The 17,312-nt window shown below is 42.7% G+C and overlaps 1 protein-coding gene across 13 annotated transcripts in view; it reads right to left on the bottom strand.

The window, feature by feature from the left end:
* Positions 1-17,312, bottom strand: part of LOC307044351 (uncharacterized protein) — a 54,965-nt gene that overhangs the window by 14,367 nt on the left and 23,286 nt on the right. Inside the window, exons 5-7 of one of the 13 annotated variants that reach the window (XM_079689499.1) lie at positions 12,187-12,227; positions 3,280-3,386; positions 2,678-2,809 (exon numbers count right to left, since the gene is read on the bottom strand). The exons of 10 other annotated variants lie outside the window; for them this stretch is intronic. In XM_079689499.1, the coding sequence (XP_079545625.1) occupies positions 3,320-3,386; positions 12,187-12,227 (108 nt within the window). In that variant the 3' untranslated portion in view covers positions 2,678-2,809; positions 3,280-3,319. Of the gene's footprint in view, positions 1-2,677; positions 3,387-12,186; positions 12,228-17,312 lie in introns of those variants that run through there. 2 more of the 13 variants (XM_079689498.1, XM_079689500.1) reach the window with 2 other exon arrangements.

The following is a 17,312-nucleotide window of genomic DNA, read 5'->3' as shown; positions in this document are numbered from 1 at the left end:
GTGTGTGTGTGTGTCACACACACTGTGTAGGTGTGTGTGTGTGTCACACACACTGTGTAGGTGTGTGTGTGTGTGTGTCACACACACTGTGTAGGTGTGTGTGTGTGTGTGTCACACACACTGTGTAGGTGTGTGTGTGTGCCACACACACTGTGTAGGTGTGTGTGTGCCACACACACTGTGTAGGTGTGTGTGTGTCACACACACTGTGTAGGTGTGTGTGTGTGTCACACACACTGTGTAGGTGTGTGTGTGTGTCACACACTGTGTAGGTGTGTGTGTGTCACACACACTGTGTAGGTGTGTGTGTGTCACACACACTGTGTAGGTGTGTGTGTGTGTCACACACACTGTGTAGGTGTGTGTGTGTGTCACACACACTGTGTAGGTGTGTGTGTGTGTCACACACACTGTGTAGGTGTGTGTGTGTGTGTGTCACACACACTGTGTAGGTGTGTGTGTGTGTGTGTCACACACACTGTGTAGGTGTGTGTGTGTGCCACACACACTGTAGAGGTGTGTGGGAATGTGAAACTGGGAGTGAGGACTTTGATAAGTTCACTTGTGTGCCTAAAATGCAAGTGTGTGGTTTTGCATGACCATAGCAGTTGAGACATGTTTTGGCTTGACTATTTAAAGAGACATGTTGGCTATTTGTGCTTTACTTAAGCTAAAGTAACAATAGGCTATAACAAGTTAAAAGCACTTTTAAGGGTTATACTTATGGTTATAAGCTTTAGGGTAAACAGGGAAACTAGTAGTTTCTATTTTTTTTAACAAAGTGATAACAGTACCATCATGGCAAAAACTGGCTTTTTAAGGGTTAATATTCTGAAAATTAATGAATGTTTTGTATTATGAACAGGACCGATTTTGTCTGTGAAATGGCAAAATAACATTTATCTATATAGAACGATGTACAAGGGTTGACAATAGTTATACAATGTGCACAAACTTGATTGTGTTTTCTTTTCTTTCTTCTTTACAGATTGACAGCAACGTCATTGGTCTTATGGATGATGCCACTCTTCAAAAATACATCCCCTCATATACGGAGACCGAATTGCCATCTTTAATTATTGTAGAAGTAAAAAGCCCACATCAAAGCGAAAAAAATAGACCCGCCAGAAAAACGCAGGCAAAAATCCTTGATTATGCGGGCTAAAATCCTTGATTATGCGATTAAACATGCGGGGGTTTTATGTGATTTTATGCGGTGAAATTGCGGGAAGTTGCGAAATATGCGGAAAGTTGCGAAATATGCTGAATATGCGGGGGGAAAGAATAAAAATATATATATATTGGGCTGTCTTATTTATTCTCTCTCACACACAACCACTAACGTTAAACCCCTTTACTATTCAATTAAACACATTCAATGTTTATTTATTGTAAAAGCAATTGGGCTATTTTAATCTCACACACACACACACACACTTCTCCGCCTCATTCTGTTTTCATTTACTCGTTCGTTATCTGACCAGCTTCAATCTTGTAGGCTACTCACTTCGTTTCTTGTAGCCCTCGAAAGGGTTTTGGAGGTTGATCCCTCGGTGAACGTGAGTTGAATGGCTTTCTTGTCCGCAGCAGCAGAAAGCATTTTCGAATGTTTGAATGAATCAAAGTGGGTCGCCACCTGTCGATTTTCTCTTATGCTCCAACCAGCGCCGTATAGATAGAAGAGTTACGACAGCGGAAGTCCAAAAACGGTTATCGTCACGTGGTTCATGCAGACGAGAATCGTTCCCCGGAAGTTCATGGCGGGCAATGTGAATGCATTGATAACAGGAGATAGAACTTCGACTTTTGGTAATTATTAGTGAATAAAGGTTTTGATTTGCAATATTTATACAACAAATCGATATGTGTATGTATTTACATCAATATGTTTTAAAAAATAAAATAGAATTTGCTAATATTAAGTGATAATATTAGGATTAGTGTGAACAACTAGTTTACATGTTAGGCTAACAGTGCCTTGGTTAAAGAGCCTGTTGCTGTTTATTTATAGCTTTGAATTCTTTCAAACCAATATTATCTTCTTAAACTTGTATAGTAGTCAGGAGCATCACTTTCTAATGTTTATTGATATATTTAGAGGGAGGGGATCTAAAGGAATGCTTCAAAATTCAGATTAGATTAATTTCTACCATTTTCTTAAATTCATGGTAGTTTCAGTAATCCCATGGTAATTGAGGACACAAGTTATCTAAATGACTAATGTCATCTTTATGGCTTTCAGAAAGGACAGGAGACCGACAGGTGACTATCAAAGGACTAGCAGCAGCAGCAGCAGCAGCAGCAGCATGATGATGATGATGATGATGTTAAATGTGTTGTTTTAGGAACATCCATTGCAAATACATGGAATTCAATAAACATTGAATAGCATATCATGCAGTTTGTCTGTGCCTTTTCCTCCGTGTTGTCCTGGTTTGCTGTGCTGCCTCCTAGTCGCCACCATGGTTTGCTGTGCTGCCTGGGGATGCTCAAATCGCTCTGAGAAAGGAGTACGAATGTACGGCTTCCCCACTGACACAGAGCGGAGGAAAAAATGGCTGGCTCAAGTCAGCAGGAGCAATTTCATGACCAACAGCAAACAAATATGTGAGGTTAGGTTATTGTATACAAACACTGCATTTGCACTTTTTCATAAAACGAAAACCACACCATTGGGAAAGCTTAATGTTTTGTTTAATACAAAAAAACAGGGAAAGGCTTGAAAAACACAGAGTTGAGACTCAGGGTGCAGGGTGAGGGTCTCAGTGCAGGTATTCAGGCTCCATTGAATCCCCCTCTGGTTCTTGTGCTGAAAGAGGGAGTAACAGATAGGAGAAAGGGTTATACACACCTATATAGCACACCTATTGGATGGGAAATTGCCTTGGGGAGATAAGGTGTGGTATTTGTTCCCAACTGAAGTTATGGAACTTTATTATTTGTGAGTTTAACAAAGTATGACAAATGGCATCAGTAACAGATGTGATATGAATTTCTATAAAGTTGTCTCACATTCTTGGTCATATTTTATATACAGTATATAATGAGTATAACATGTCCAGTAAGTATAAAGTGTTTCCTAATACTGTGTATTCAACCACTATGGTATAGTCAGTGTATGGTACTATGGTATGGTATCCTAGCTTAATCTGTTATCTGTAAACATTCCCTAAATCTACTAATTTAGGGATAATCCACTGACATCCTTTAATACACATGTTAATTTGAATCAGATGTACTGATAATATCCGCAATATAAATCTTTAAGCTTCTTCTTACCTTTAAAAGTCCGTCACGAACGGTCTATTATGCTGCAACTCTACAGCTCTGCTAGCCTTGGCGCTAACTTCCGGGGAACGATTGAGAGGCTCCACGATCCGCCATTGCTGTAAAAAAGTGGTCCATTGGAGTGAACGGAGATGACATAACTCTCAGTCTATACGGCGCTGGCTCCAACACACAGTTGCACGGGGTGCAGAATAGTTTCCCCCCACTTTTTGCCCGGTCTTTAGTAGAAATGTTCGTTGGTAAATGAGCTCTCTACAGTGTTGTTTACATTCTGCGATGCGCGAGCTGATGACGTCACGTTAAGACGAGTTAACTTTTTTTTCCCTCAACTTTGTGTGGAAAAATGCGGGGATTATGCGGCCTTTTGATAAATATGCGGCCTTTTCAAAATCTGCGCCATTTTGCTGATTATGCGGTAAATTCTGCGATCGCAGAATCGCGTTTTTCTGGAGGGTCTAAAAAAAGGCTTTTATGAAAGACTGAGGGGAAAAATGAAACTGAGATCGGAAAGTTCTCAAGGAAACGCATCAGGTACAGAAACAAGAAAAACACAGACTGGATTCACAATGACACTAGGCACAACCAAACAAGTAAGGGCAAAACAAGGAGGTGGCACTAGAAAAATTAAACTATCAACTAATGTTGGTTTGAATTAAATCCTTGAAACAGGAAAGACACTATTTTTTCCTGATGGAATATCACCTAAACAACCTGAATCAGAGTTTGACTTTGAGGTGTGGGATTTTAAACCAAACTGCCTTACAGCTGAAATGTACCCTTCAATTAGCACAATGTACAAAACTGTGCAAATGACAATGTTGCAATTTTACATTGCCACAAAGCCAAAACCTTCTGCAAACGCTGACAGCGACACAGTTGAAGAGACATCTGAGTTTAATCTTTTCTCGGGTGAAGATGACGACTACACAGATGTCATTATTGTTTTGGACGACACAGCAATCATAGACATTTCTAGTGATCCTGAAATCACCTTTGGTCCTCATTTCGGCATCGAGGAAGATGAAGAAGACACACTCATATTTGAGAATTGTCCTATCCCCGTCAGTCCACTTGAGGCAGAGAAAAAACTAACAATCACTGTACATCATGCAAACAACCTACCTGACATGATTACTGCCTTTTCTGATGCAGAGATTTTAAACAAATCATTTAATGTGAGGCGCGTTCTGGGGTACTGAGGGATGTTCTCAGCTGCTTCTGGCAATCATTTTATGAGAGATGCATACTTGGGACAACAGTTAAAGTGCCCTTCATTCACCATGATTTTCCTGCTGAAACATGGAAGGCAATTGGAAGAATCCTTTTGAAAGGTTACCAAGATTGTGAATATTTCCCAAACAAACTTGCACTGCCTTTCCTTGAACAGGTGCTGTTTGATAATGTGTACAGTGACCTCAAAGCATATTTTATGCAACTTGTGAGCAGCCACAAACGTGAAGTTTTGATGTAAGCGCTGACTGATTTCACTGCAGTTGACACTGATGACCTCTTGGAGGTTCTCGACAGCTATGGCTGTCACCGCAGAGAATCTTCCTAAAATAATAGAAGAAATTGCCCACAAAGAGATGGTCCAAAAACCGATGTTCGTTATTGACTGCTGGAGGGAGATTAACCATCAACATCTCAACCTCAGTCCAGAGGCACTGACTAAATTGTTGTCTGACCTGCAATCCTCCACAAAAAAAGTCTGCAAACTACTGAAATGTGATGTTGATTTGACTACAAACCAAAAGGAGGTAGAAAACCATCTGAAAAGATTCGTCAGAGAGCTAGATGAGAGTAAACTTCTGAAGTTTCAACTGTTCTGCACAGGATCTGATCTCATCATGACATCTACGTGGAATTTGAGAAAATGACAGAGTTCACAAGAAGACCGATTGCGCACACATGTGGGAATATTCTGCACATAGCTGACAGCTATGAGAACTTCCCAGATTTCCGTTCAGAATTCAATGCAGTTCTTGAGAGCAATGTGTGGGTTATGGGCACCGCTTAGACTCCAACAACAATAACCAAACCAATCAAAACTGTTAAGAGTTTTTCATGTTTGAAGTAGTTGTGCAGAATTGCAAGTAATAGTGTCCTATAGATACTGTATATTTGGGACCTAAAAGAAGCACTTCACCAGGACCTTTACTAGTTATATAGAAGTTCAGCTGGCCAGAAGGGAACCCATCTTTCACTACACAAACTTGGTGTTGTGTTCACAAACTACAACAAACTTGCATATTGACTATTATTCTCCAGTTGCACAATACAAACCTGACTGGACAGAAATGTAATTTGTTCATGTAATTCAAGACCTTTTAATGCTGCCAAGATGTTTAAGGATTTAAACAAGAACAGTGTCATGCTTCATTGTTCTTGTATGGAAATTGTAAAATACAATGTAATGTTTGCTCCCTCTTACTTTTTGTGTAAATTGTAAAATGATATGCCACTTACCCAGTTGAATGGCTTGTGTAAAAGCATGAATGTGTAGCTAACCCCTTATCTGACCATTGACTGGAATTTAAAGTTGCAAAGCAAGTGCCTTGTTCAAAGCATACTTGTTTATTTAGAACATATTTTATACTAGTGTCAAAAGTAATTAAGACATAATCTTAAAATAATGGCTAAAATGTATTATGATCAAATGTTTCCTCAGGTGTCACATTGCCTTGATTCCAAATGTCTTGTTAAAGTTTCAATTGGTGGACTGAGTGGTTCTTCTAAACAAGTAGTTACACATACAAACACTTTCCCTATACACACACAACTCTCAGATGTGCATATAAACAGACTGAACTAGTCTTCTACCAGTTATCTTAGTTATGAGAAGTTATGATTACAATTGTTTGGTTTTTACCAAGATTGCAAGTATTGCTTTGATCCTGAAAAACATTCTGAAGGTAAGTTGTATTAAAGAGCAATTTGCAGGGTTTTTTTTTTTTACTACATTTATGCTTAACCTTGCCTGAAAATGACAATTAAAAATGTTAATGCAGGATTTGATATGTTTTACAAGCCATAAGGGCAGGAATTCAGCGGAAAAGGAGCCGTTTTGAGCTCTGCTACTAAATACTGCTTTTTTTTAACGTCATACGTCAAACGCGTCATGTTACGTCACATGGGGGAGTTAACTTTCTCGAACTCGTTCTCTGCCCAATCCGCGGTAGTAGTTTGTAGTTGGTTTGAGCGGTTGTGATTTAGTGAGCTGGTATTTTTTCGGTAATTTTACATTGCATTTCACCATTTGTAATCATGGTGAGCTTGTGTTTGTGCAGGTTGCACAAACACAAGCCTGTCAGGTCATCAAGTCCAGAGTTTCCCTCACGGGAAAAGGACCGGAGCTAGCGTTCCTTCCTGTGTGCGTTGTGCATCCACCTCCCTGCAGCACATACTCCGTCTCCACAGCTTTATCAAGAAACCGTATTACATCTCTCTCCCCCCCTTCGCTGCTCTCTCTCCCCTCCGGTACACGGCACCGTAAGACGTAGTGTGGAGTTGCATTAGGTAACGCTGTGGTGGCTGTACTGCTCCAGCCGTCTCCTTTGTGTTTGTTTGTTTGTTTGTTTCTCCCTGTCTGTGTTGTTTGTGTGGGCGTGGTGGCTGTCACTCCTGGCTCCCGGCTCAACCTCCACTCACCTGCTGCAATCAGCTGTGCACCCTCCCCGACTACACACCTGCTTTCCATCAAGCCAATTACAACGACATATCAACGGAGCTTCACAACCTTTCTCCGCCAGATCGTCAAGTATCAGCCGTATCTCGCGTCTCCCCTCCGGTCAGCACCGTAGTGTGGAGTTGCATTAGGTAAAGCGAGATACGGCTGATACTTGCGCATTAGTTTCTTTTATGGATCAGTATCAACAGTCCTGCCAGTAACGTTACTATCTTATCAATACTACTTTAGTTATAGCCTGATATATGATTGATTGCTAACTTTACAATGTTGTGATGTGACTGACGTTAGCTAACATGCTAACGCCGGTCACTCACCAAGACAGCTGCTCTGTTCTCCACTGGTTCTCCACACACCAAAGCTCCATTTCTCTCCGATGGCCTTTATTTTTTCTAATCCTTGGCTGCTCCTGGTCTCTTGGACGCCTAGCAGGCTCATAATTATAATCTTATGCATTCGAATATATATTTTCAATCTCTTCTGTGTCAAAACTAGCATTGTGATCCATGTTTATTCATACGTTAGACCGGCCGCTCTCCCCCTTGTTTCCCCCATGTTACGTCACACGCGGGAGGTCACGTGCGCAGGCTTTTATGCGGAAGTGAAAATGTCTTACTAAAACGACGCTAGATGTCACTGTAGTGTATATTTCTGTATATTTTTGGGAAATTCTAGTGTATTCATAATTTTCCTACACATTTATTCACTGGTGTCTCTAACCTGCAAGTTGCTCTTTAAGTCTCGACATCTGTTTTGCAGGCATTGTTGTGTGCCACAAAACCTATCTTTTATTTTTGGATACTTTAATTGTTATTGCATTGGCACAATGCAGGCAGATATTTGTTCTGTTTTCTATATTTCACATCTTGTGGATCAAAAAGCAATGCAAAAGGGCTGTATTTTTCCGGTCATCCTTGTTCGGAATTCTCATGTTTTGTTAAGGACCTCTGGGGGAGAATAAGAAAAAAAACACCAATGGCCTTTGGGGGGGAGAAAATGAATAGGGAAATACAGGTGGACTCTGAGTCTGCTGAATTTTGAGTTCTATTTATTGTGAATGTTATGTACAAATCTGAGGTTACCTACTGTAACCTCAGCTTCTATGAGTAAATGGCGCAGCCCTCTAAGGCTATCGCTATTGGGTAATCCCCCTGCGCCCCCGCGCAGCACTGAAACACTTGTAGTCCACGCCCACCCGCAAGGTGGGCCCCACCCTCGGGCCTCCTTCCGGTATAAATAGGAAGGAGGCCCGGCAATCTGCTCCCATACAAAATAACTTGTCTTCAGCTATTCGTAGAGCCAGTGTCGCTTAGAAGGCTGCGCCATTTACTCATAGAAGCTGGGGTTACAGTAGGTAACCTCAGTTCTATTTCGTCTATGGCTTCGCCCTCTAAGGCTATCGCTATTGGGTTAAGGGCGAAGCATGATGTGGACTGCGCCCCACTGGGTCCGCCCGGCAGTAGAAGCACAGACACACCTGCTCAATAACACCCCATGCCTGTTGTGCCATGCGTAATGGCGCATCACCGTCCCTGGAACATAGCAAAACATGCCTATCTTCCAGACGGGGTGAAGGCTGGGAACAATACATACCGGCCGCTGTGAGAAAATGGAGACGAAGGTCCCACCTTGCCCAGCGATCAAAGAGGGGGAACAGCAGCTCTCTGCGTGTCAGACAGGTAAGAGAGCGCCCAGCTGGCTCCCTGACGTCACTCATTCTGACAAGACACTACGTACAAAATGTGTCAGAGGAAAAAGGAACCTCCCTCCTATAAGAAGGATAACCGGGCCGCTCTCCGCGTGCCGAGAGGCAGGAGAGAGGCACACAGCTGGATCCCTGACGTCACTCACTCTGACAAGACACTCCGTACCGGGTGTGTCAGAGAGGAATGGGAGACATCCTTTAAATACAATTTAATAAATGAACAGGGGGAAGACCAAGATGCAGCAGTGCAAATGTCTTCCATTGACATTCCTCCGTGCAAAGCCGCGGAGGAGGACATTCCTCTGGTGGAGTGCGCATTGATGTTCTCTGGGGGATCCACCCCATGAGGAGACATATGCCTGTGACACAGCTTCACACAGCCGGTGTGACAGCCGTTGTGCAGACAGAGGCTGCCCGATCGAGCGCTCTCTATAATGCACAAACAGGCGCTGAGAATGGCGCAAGGCAGCCGTGCGCGCCACTAGCAGGACAGCGCGCGCACAGGACAGAGGAGATGAGACGCGGCTTCTTCCTCTGACCTGTGAGGAGTGGGAAAGAAGCCATCCAAGGTGATCACTCATGACTCTAAAGAGCTTGTGATGACCTTTGGCATAAAAGCCGGGTTAGGGCGTAAAACAGCGGAACTGCCATCTCCTTGGATCCGGAGGCATGACGGAGCCACAGAGAGAGTAGACAAATCACTCACCCTTTTCGCTGATAGAGCCAAAAGTAATGGGGCTTTGCTTTAGTGCGCCTAGCACCAAAGCCAAATCCCACTGAGGCGCCAGTGCGCGTGACACAGGTCTGAGTCTCCGTATTCCTCGCATAACACGGCTGCTGCGCTCTGCGAGCCCCTCTGTTCAATTCGCCGGGAATACCTTGCTCTGATGGAGAGCAACGTGTGTGCGCGCCCAGAACAGCAGCCGCCTGGCTGCGTTCAGAAGCTGCGCAAATCGTACTCCTCCCTGGCGATTGAGGTAGGCTGCTTCCATAGCCGTGGCCTGTTGTCTGTGCGAATCAACACATTGATTGTACAGCAACGGGGAGACTCCCCCGTTCTTTTCCGAGATTTAGAAAAATAGCGGAGTAAAAACCGCGCAAGACACTGTTCCTGGGATGACAGGAGTGTTTCTTGTATCCCATGGAACTGCTGGGGGGAGAGGCTTCTCTGTGACGTGCCGTAATGGTCGTCATGGTGACGATCCACGCCATCGCCGCCGCTGCCCGTGAGGCGAAAGGGCTGCGAGGAAGCCTCCACACGTTGCGTTTCACTCCGGCTGTCATCATGAGGCGTGTACACGCTCAGGGGATGAGTGGAGCTGTGTGCATGCTGTCCACACGAGGCGTTATAACGGTGCTCCTGGGTTATTATGACCGTGTGAAGGAGGCATATCTTGGTGAGAGAAATGCCGCGAGCTCAGCAAGTTATTAACCGATAGGTTAAAACCAGGCTTCTGCGGGGAGCCCTGCTGTCTACTTAATAAACAGAGTAGTGGCAGCCGGCTTAATTACCGGCTCCGGTTCCTCGGAGGCTCTCGCGGAGCAGACCAGGAGCGGGGGAGCCTCACTCCCCTTTGACTCGCCACCGGGAGACCCTGTCTCTGGGGTGGCGGGGGAGTGGAGACATGGGACGGAGCCCCTGCAGCCGACGAAGGGCGAGTCTGACTCCGAGGCGGTTGCTGTGGGCGTCTCTCCGCTTGCAGCCTCCTGTGGCCGGCGTGGATGCCGCGGCGTTGGTGCCGCTGTGAGCGCTCAGCAGGCTGGAGCCAGCTGACATGCTGGCGAATGCCGTCCACCTGTTCCGCGGCCGTCTTCATGGACTCCACCATGGCGTGGAACTGGGGTCCGAACAGCCCGTATGGGCTGATTGGAGCGTCCAGTAGCACTTTTCTGGTCGTCTCCGTAACAGACGCCTGCTGCAGCCCGAGGTGGCGCTGGATCTGTGTCACCCACGCGGATATCCTTGCCTGGGAGACAGCGACTGACGCGCACAGAGTGAGCGCCGTGCTGGCCGCCTTGCTGATTTCCTCTGCCTCGGTGGTGGACCGCTCTACCAGTGTCACCACCGAGTTGGAGAGCAGCGCAATGATATTCGCCGCTGCCTGAAAGGCACACTGGTGCACCCGGTCGGCCTGGCTGGCGACATACACATACTGGGGAGCTCAACGTAGGGCGCCGTCCTGTGGCGACGGAGAAGGGGACCGCGTGCTCGGCCGCCAAACCAGCCCCTTGTCTCCCCCGTCCGGGGGAGAGGAGGGAGGGGAGAACCGCACGGTGAACCATGGAGGGAGATGGGGTAGGAGTCCTCCGACTCCTGCCCGGCACTCGGCTCCAGGGACATGCTGCCGTCCACGTGCTCCTGGACGGGCCAATCGTCCTCCTCGGCCGCAGCAGCTAGAGCGTCTGCTCTTCGCTTCCTGTCGGTTGATGGGAGACGGGCACAATGTGAGCAAGCGACCTGCTGGCTGAGAGACGCGTCCGCGTGCTCTGGCCCCAGGCAGGATTCGCACATTGCGTGCTGGTCATAGTTCATGATCCTGAGCCACATGAGGGACAATCTCGGACGCAGTTGTTGCTCATGATGATTAATGGTTCTGTGCTTCAGTATCTGCCGTGGTTTGCTGAAGAAAAGAGGGAGCAGATTGCCAGGCCTCCTTCCTATTTATAAGGAGGCCCGAGGGTGGGGCCCACCTTGCGGGTGGGCGTGGACTACAAGTGTTTCAGTGCTGCGCGGGGGCGCAGGGGGATTACCCAATAGCGATAACCTTAGAGGGCGAAGCCATATACGAAATAGAAGTGATACTACTGCTGCAATGTTTCGAAAAGAAAACTTGCATCTTGAATTTTATTTTGTTACAGCACTACTGAAGGTATTGGTTACCCATCTTTATTAACATAATCTGTGAAGTTAACCTGTATTCATAGGACACTTTTGGTTGGTCAGTACGACTGAATGAACATTTGTTATCACAGTTTGACTGTTGTTTACTATTACAGGATGATGCTGTGACTAATCTGTCGAAACTCTTTACAGTTATTTAAAATTAAATAACTAGGACAAAAGGGGAGATGTCACATATGCATACAATGCATACGGAGTTAAGGCTGTTCTGACAGTGTTGCGACATGCTTTACGGCATGGGAAGGACTGCTTTACTTCAGAGTAAGCCCGCAAGTTGTGATGTTTCTGCCAATGTAATGTCTTGACTTACTGTATAATAAACCTGAGTCGTAAAAGACACTCGACCCTCGATCCTTCTACAGAACCTACATACGAGACACAACCTTTATAGTTAGAAAAAAGTGTGATTATTTTCTGATATTTTACAAATATGATATCATGAATACTGTGGGCCTACATACCTTAGTGTGATTATAAGTCCTTGTGAGTGAATATTGGCATGCAAATTTGTTTTTATACAAATTGTCATTGTCTCAATGCGCTCATACATCTTAAGAAAGTTATCACCAAAAATGTTAAGAATGTTTTTAGAGAACGTTATCCTACCTTTCAGAAGAACATTCTGGGAACCAAAATAGAACGTCCCACTGAAAAAGTTTTAAGAACAGTAGGGCATAATGTTCTAACAATGTTATCAAAAACATCTTAAGAAGGTTATCAAAAACATCTTAAGAAAGTTATGACCAAACATTTCAAGAATGTTTTTAAAGAACGTTATCCTACCTTTCAGAAGAACATTCTGGGAACCAAAATAAAACGTCCCGCTGAAAACATTCCTAGAACAATGAATGGTAACATTCTCAGAATTTTTGAGAACCAAAAATGTATAGGGAACATGCCACTGCAAACATCCAATATCTGTTTGTTTTTTTCAAAAGAAAAATATGGTGACATCAGATTTTTTTAAAACATCCTTTTCAAACAAATGCAACAAGTTTGTTTTTGAAAACGCTCTAGAAATAAATCTGACATTGACCATGACCGTGTTAATATTTGCCATCACAGGAACGTTTTATAAAAAAAACATCCTGAAAACATTTTCAGAATGCTTCTTGGAGAATGTTCTTCATTTGTTATCGTGTAACATTGACGGAATGTTTTATAAAGAACATCTTTAATGTTTTACCCGTTACCCCAACAACGTCCAAAACACATTCTTAGAATGTTGCAGGCAAAACGTTCCACCTTTGTTAACATATCACATTAAAGGAACGTTTTATAAAAAACTTTCTGTCATAACATCCTCTGAATGTTGCAGTTAAAACATTATGTCTTAGTTAACCTTAAACCTTATAGGAACATTATTTGAAATAATAAACATCCAAAAAAGGTTCTTTGAACATCAGATTAAAACGTTTCTTTAAAACATTATTAGAACCTGTAGGTAATGTTAGCCAAAGTTGTGAGAACGTTCCCCGCTAGCTGTGATGTTTGTTGTTCTAAATACAAAATAGAAAGTCAGAAGTCAACTACTTAATAGAATCGAGGACTCCAACTTTCAGATCGCACATCCCTTTGTAAAGAACTTCTATTTCAGAACAAGAAGCAAAGCCATATGCAACCGCTACACTGAGAGTCATGCGTTGTGGTGGGCCATCTCACCACCCTTTGACCAAGCATCAAGGCTGTTACTCAGAACTATGGGCTTCAACAGGATGTGTAGTGAAGTGAGAGCTACATGAGACTTCAGCAGGCTTCATCATTGTTTTAGTTTTACACATGTTCATTGAAAGTAAAACATGTCCGTCAAGATTATTTCTAAAGATTCAAAAGCATCTATCTAATTTACAATCGAACTGTATTGATTCCAACCTCTTAAGCCCTGAGCCTGTTTTTCAGGTTTCAGGCTCGAAAATGCTATGCCCAAAACAAATTACTATAACTTAACTTCTAAAAGGGTTATATGAATAATTTATTTTATCAAAGCAAGGTTACATCTGTGAGTTGGATGTAGAAGTGTCAGAATCAATATAGATGTTTCTGTGTCAGAGTAAATTCAGATGGAACATAGTAAAAAAAAAAGGTGCTCTAAAGCTCTCTGAAATGAAGTGTATTGTAGAGGATGAATGGTTTAACAGCCCAACTCTGAGTTGTGCTCTTCCTGCTGAAGTGACTGACAGGCAGAGGGGGTGTTCATCATTTATGACGTGGATCATCCAATTGGCTGGTTTGCACAGTATTTAAGATGGTTCCTCTGTCCTTATCAATGTGGCAAATGGCAGTTTATATTTTCTATGTCTACACAAATCTAAAAATTATATAAATGCAAGTTTAAATAAATGGCAACAAAAAAGTGGTAGGATAAGTCCTAGAGACACATGCCTATACATTTTTCCATGCATTACAAATGATGCATTTATATTGAAATGTGAATGGTATTAGTACCTTTTTTTTTAAATGAATATTCAGCTATTCTAAAAAAATAAATCTTTTTGATTAATCATTTAACCATCACTAAAATATGGCAGTTTAGCAAATAAGAAAGGTTTTGATCACTTCCAAGAATCCCTTTCAGAAATCCAGACAAACATTTTGCTACGTCCTTGGAATCTAATCTAGTACCAATTCTGAAAGTGTAAGAGTTAATCATTTGCTACAAAGCAAAGGATCACAGGAAGTTTCAGTTTCCATTTTCTGAAGTTTCAATTCCTTTTAGTGTGTACCTACACTCAAAAAAATAATTTCTTGGACTTACTTAATAAAGTTATGTCAACAAATTCCACGAAACTGAGTTGAGTAGGTTATAATCAGTGCTTGAATTGGAATAAAAAAGGTGCCAGTACTCTAAATCAGCAACAAGTATTTGGCACAAAGTCATAGTATATCCTATAATGCTGGTGGGTTTGTCTCTTTACTGTATATTTTAGAAAGGCTCACTGTACTTAAACAAAATGACTCAGGGTGCATCTGAGATTAAAGGGGGTGCAGTGGTAAAGTGCTATTTTTATAAGTGGGGAGTGGACCTGACACCCTCTAGTCTAGGGGGGTCCGGGAGCATGCTCCCCCGGGAACATTTTTTTTTAAATATTGAAGTTAGATGCATCAATCTGGTGCACTTTGAGAGCAAAATGAAGAGATATATGGATACCTCTCAACATCCATAATGAAACAACTGTAAACAGATTTACTTTTTCTTTATGGATATGAAAGAAAGTAAAGCTTGACTCCTACTGGCTGGTTAAATGACTCCTCGTCCCTGAGGCCACTACCAGTTTTTTGTGCCATTTTGCTGGATTTATTTGTCAGTAGCGTTGCTGCACAAAGTGATAGCCCTCTAGTTTAAATCTACTACCCAAAAAGAAACATATGGAGATGGGTTACTATTTTAAAAAAAATGAAAATCTATTTGGGAACAGTGGAGCCGGGCCTCAAATCCTATAGGGGGGTCCGGGGGTAAAATCAGAAGTGCCGGTACTGCGTACCGGTGAGTACTGGCCCAATTCAAGCACTGAATATAACCACAGGCATCATCCAGGTTTACCAAGTTTAAAATCATGGAAACCCATAGACCCAAGACTTCTTTGTATCACACCTTATCAACAAACATACAAGGTTGAAGTTGCACAACATTTAGCTAGCAACAAAAATGTTCAAAAGAGCACCATGTTTTAACCATAGCCCAAACTGCAACTTGTACGTACAAACTGTGAACCAGTGGCGTTTTCTCCTGGAGGCCAAGGGAAGCCAGGCTTCCCCTGTTTTTTCGGATTGTAGTTATAATTTTAATAAATAAATAAAAACACTTCGTTTAGTTTCGGAAATTCTTTGTTGTGTGTTGCTGCCGGCCCTTCTCTCCCCCATTCTCATTGAGTATTTTACAAGGAGTGAAACAGCGCCCCTCTAGATGTTATGGTGAACCAGTAGATTGCACTCTCTGTTGCGAGAGGAGGCCAGCCGAAATTTGCTTCCCTTGGTGAAAAAAAATGGAGGGATTGACCAATCAGATGAGGCTCACGTCATGCCCCTGCCAACCTGTGATTGGTCAGGGCCATGCCAAGGGAAGCCAGAGGCAGCTGGCTTCCCTTGCCTCACAATCCAATCAAATCGCATCAACTTAGTGGTGCAGTGACGCGTCCCAAAAAGCGGAAGTAAGCTGCGCTCGGTTTCCCTCGACAAAATAGCAATGGGATTTCTCCATAGGATTTTGGAAAATAGCTCGAAAAAAGGTCAGTGGAAAACGAACCTGTTAGGTAAATGCACGTTTTGTTCAGTCGGATAATATCCACATGTCTACCCTACTTTTATAATTTTCGAATCATAAATCTAATCTATAGAAGATAGATAGCGTCACTGCACCACTCTCACCGCCGTTAGAAAGTAGCAAGCAACTGAAGCAAGTGCAATTATGGAGGGTGGAGATTTGGAGTATTTAATCAAAAATAATTGTACTAAACTTCCGCTGCAGCAGCAACAACAAATACAATCTGATGACAGGCCAATGCCCAAACTGTAGCTGTGTACAGCAAGGAACAAAGGAGCGAACCGGACGTAAAACGTTAAAGGTCTCCTGATTTAGTTTGTGAATGAATGCTTATTAGAGTTTCGGCTGGAGAGTGCGTGCGGACCATTCGGTCAGATAACAGGCGTGTGTAAGTCCTGCATCTGTATGATACAAATGTGTGTAAAATGATACCGGGCGCTGTAATCAATCATCTGGTTACGTTATTACATTGACCATCACACCACACATGTTATCCGAATTAAATGAGTCCAAATTATTTCTCCTTCAATAGCTCTTAAAAGGCAATCTTGCATTGGACTGATCAGCGTGTAATTATCGCGATATCGTGTCAATCTCGTTACTCTCGTTACTGATCCAAAATGAGCGGAGAGAAACGGCGGAAAATTGACGGTGAAAACCGACACTTCAACCCCAAATGGACTGAAGATTTTGTATTTATTTTTACCATCGCACGCCAATCCTAGACCTTTATGTTTAATATGTCAAATAACTGTTTCAGTCTGCAAGGTTGCTAATGTGAGGCGCCACTATGAGACCAAGCATGCTGCTAACTTCAATGCTGCTTGCCCGCCTGGTAGCACAGCTAGACGTGGTAAAATAGAAATACTTAAGGCGAGACACTACAGGTGAATAGGGTATTTTTTTTAACTTAAAGATATCAGCTAGAAATTTCTCCAGTTAATTACTTACAATAAGGCAATTGTTTTTTGTATTACAAGTTTTCAGAAATAGCATGTTTAAATATGCAAATTAGCCATAATCTCATTAAATATGCGCATATTTTAACACATTTCAGGAAACGAATTTTTTTTATTGGATAAAGCCAGGTTCAAAATTCTTGTTTCATTTTGTTGTCATATTAGAATTGAAGGCTTTTACAGAAGGGATTTTTTATATCTCTTTTTATCACTAAATAAATCAGAAAATACTGTCAACAGCCCTAAAATATCAATTTTCGCCATGTTTTTAGGTATAAAATGTTATATAATTCAGGCTATGAATGATAAATGAAAAAACCCTTCTGTAAAAGCCTTCAGAATATGGATAGGAATATAACTGGAAGGTTTGGTGTGTCTACGTGCTACTGAAGTGGAAATGTTGTGCTCAGAGTAGGAGAAAAAACTCATTTTGAGAAAACAACCTTTAAAGATATGTATTGTCAGATTCCATATTTTTTTTATTGGAAGACACTATTTTCAGACACAATATC

This window comes from Notothenia rossii (genome assembly GCF_949606895.1).
Source record: "Notothenia rossii genome assembly, chromosome: 6".
NCBI classification, from domain to species: Eukaryota; Metazoa; Chordata; class Actinopteri; order Perciformes; family Nototheniidae; genus Notothenia; species Notothenia rossii.
The sequence above is the reverse complement of the archived record's forward strand: the minus strand, read 5'-3'. Positions and strand labels throughout refer to the sequence as shown.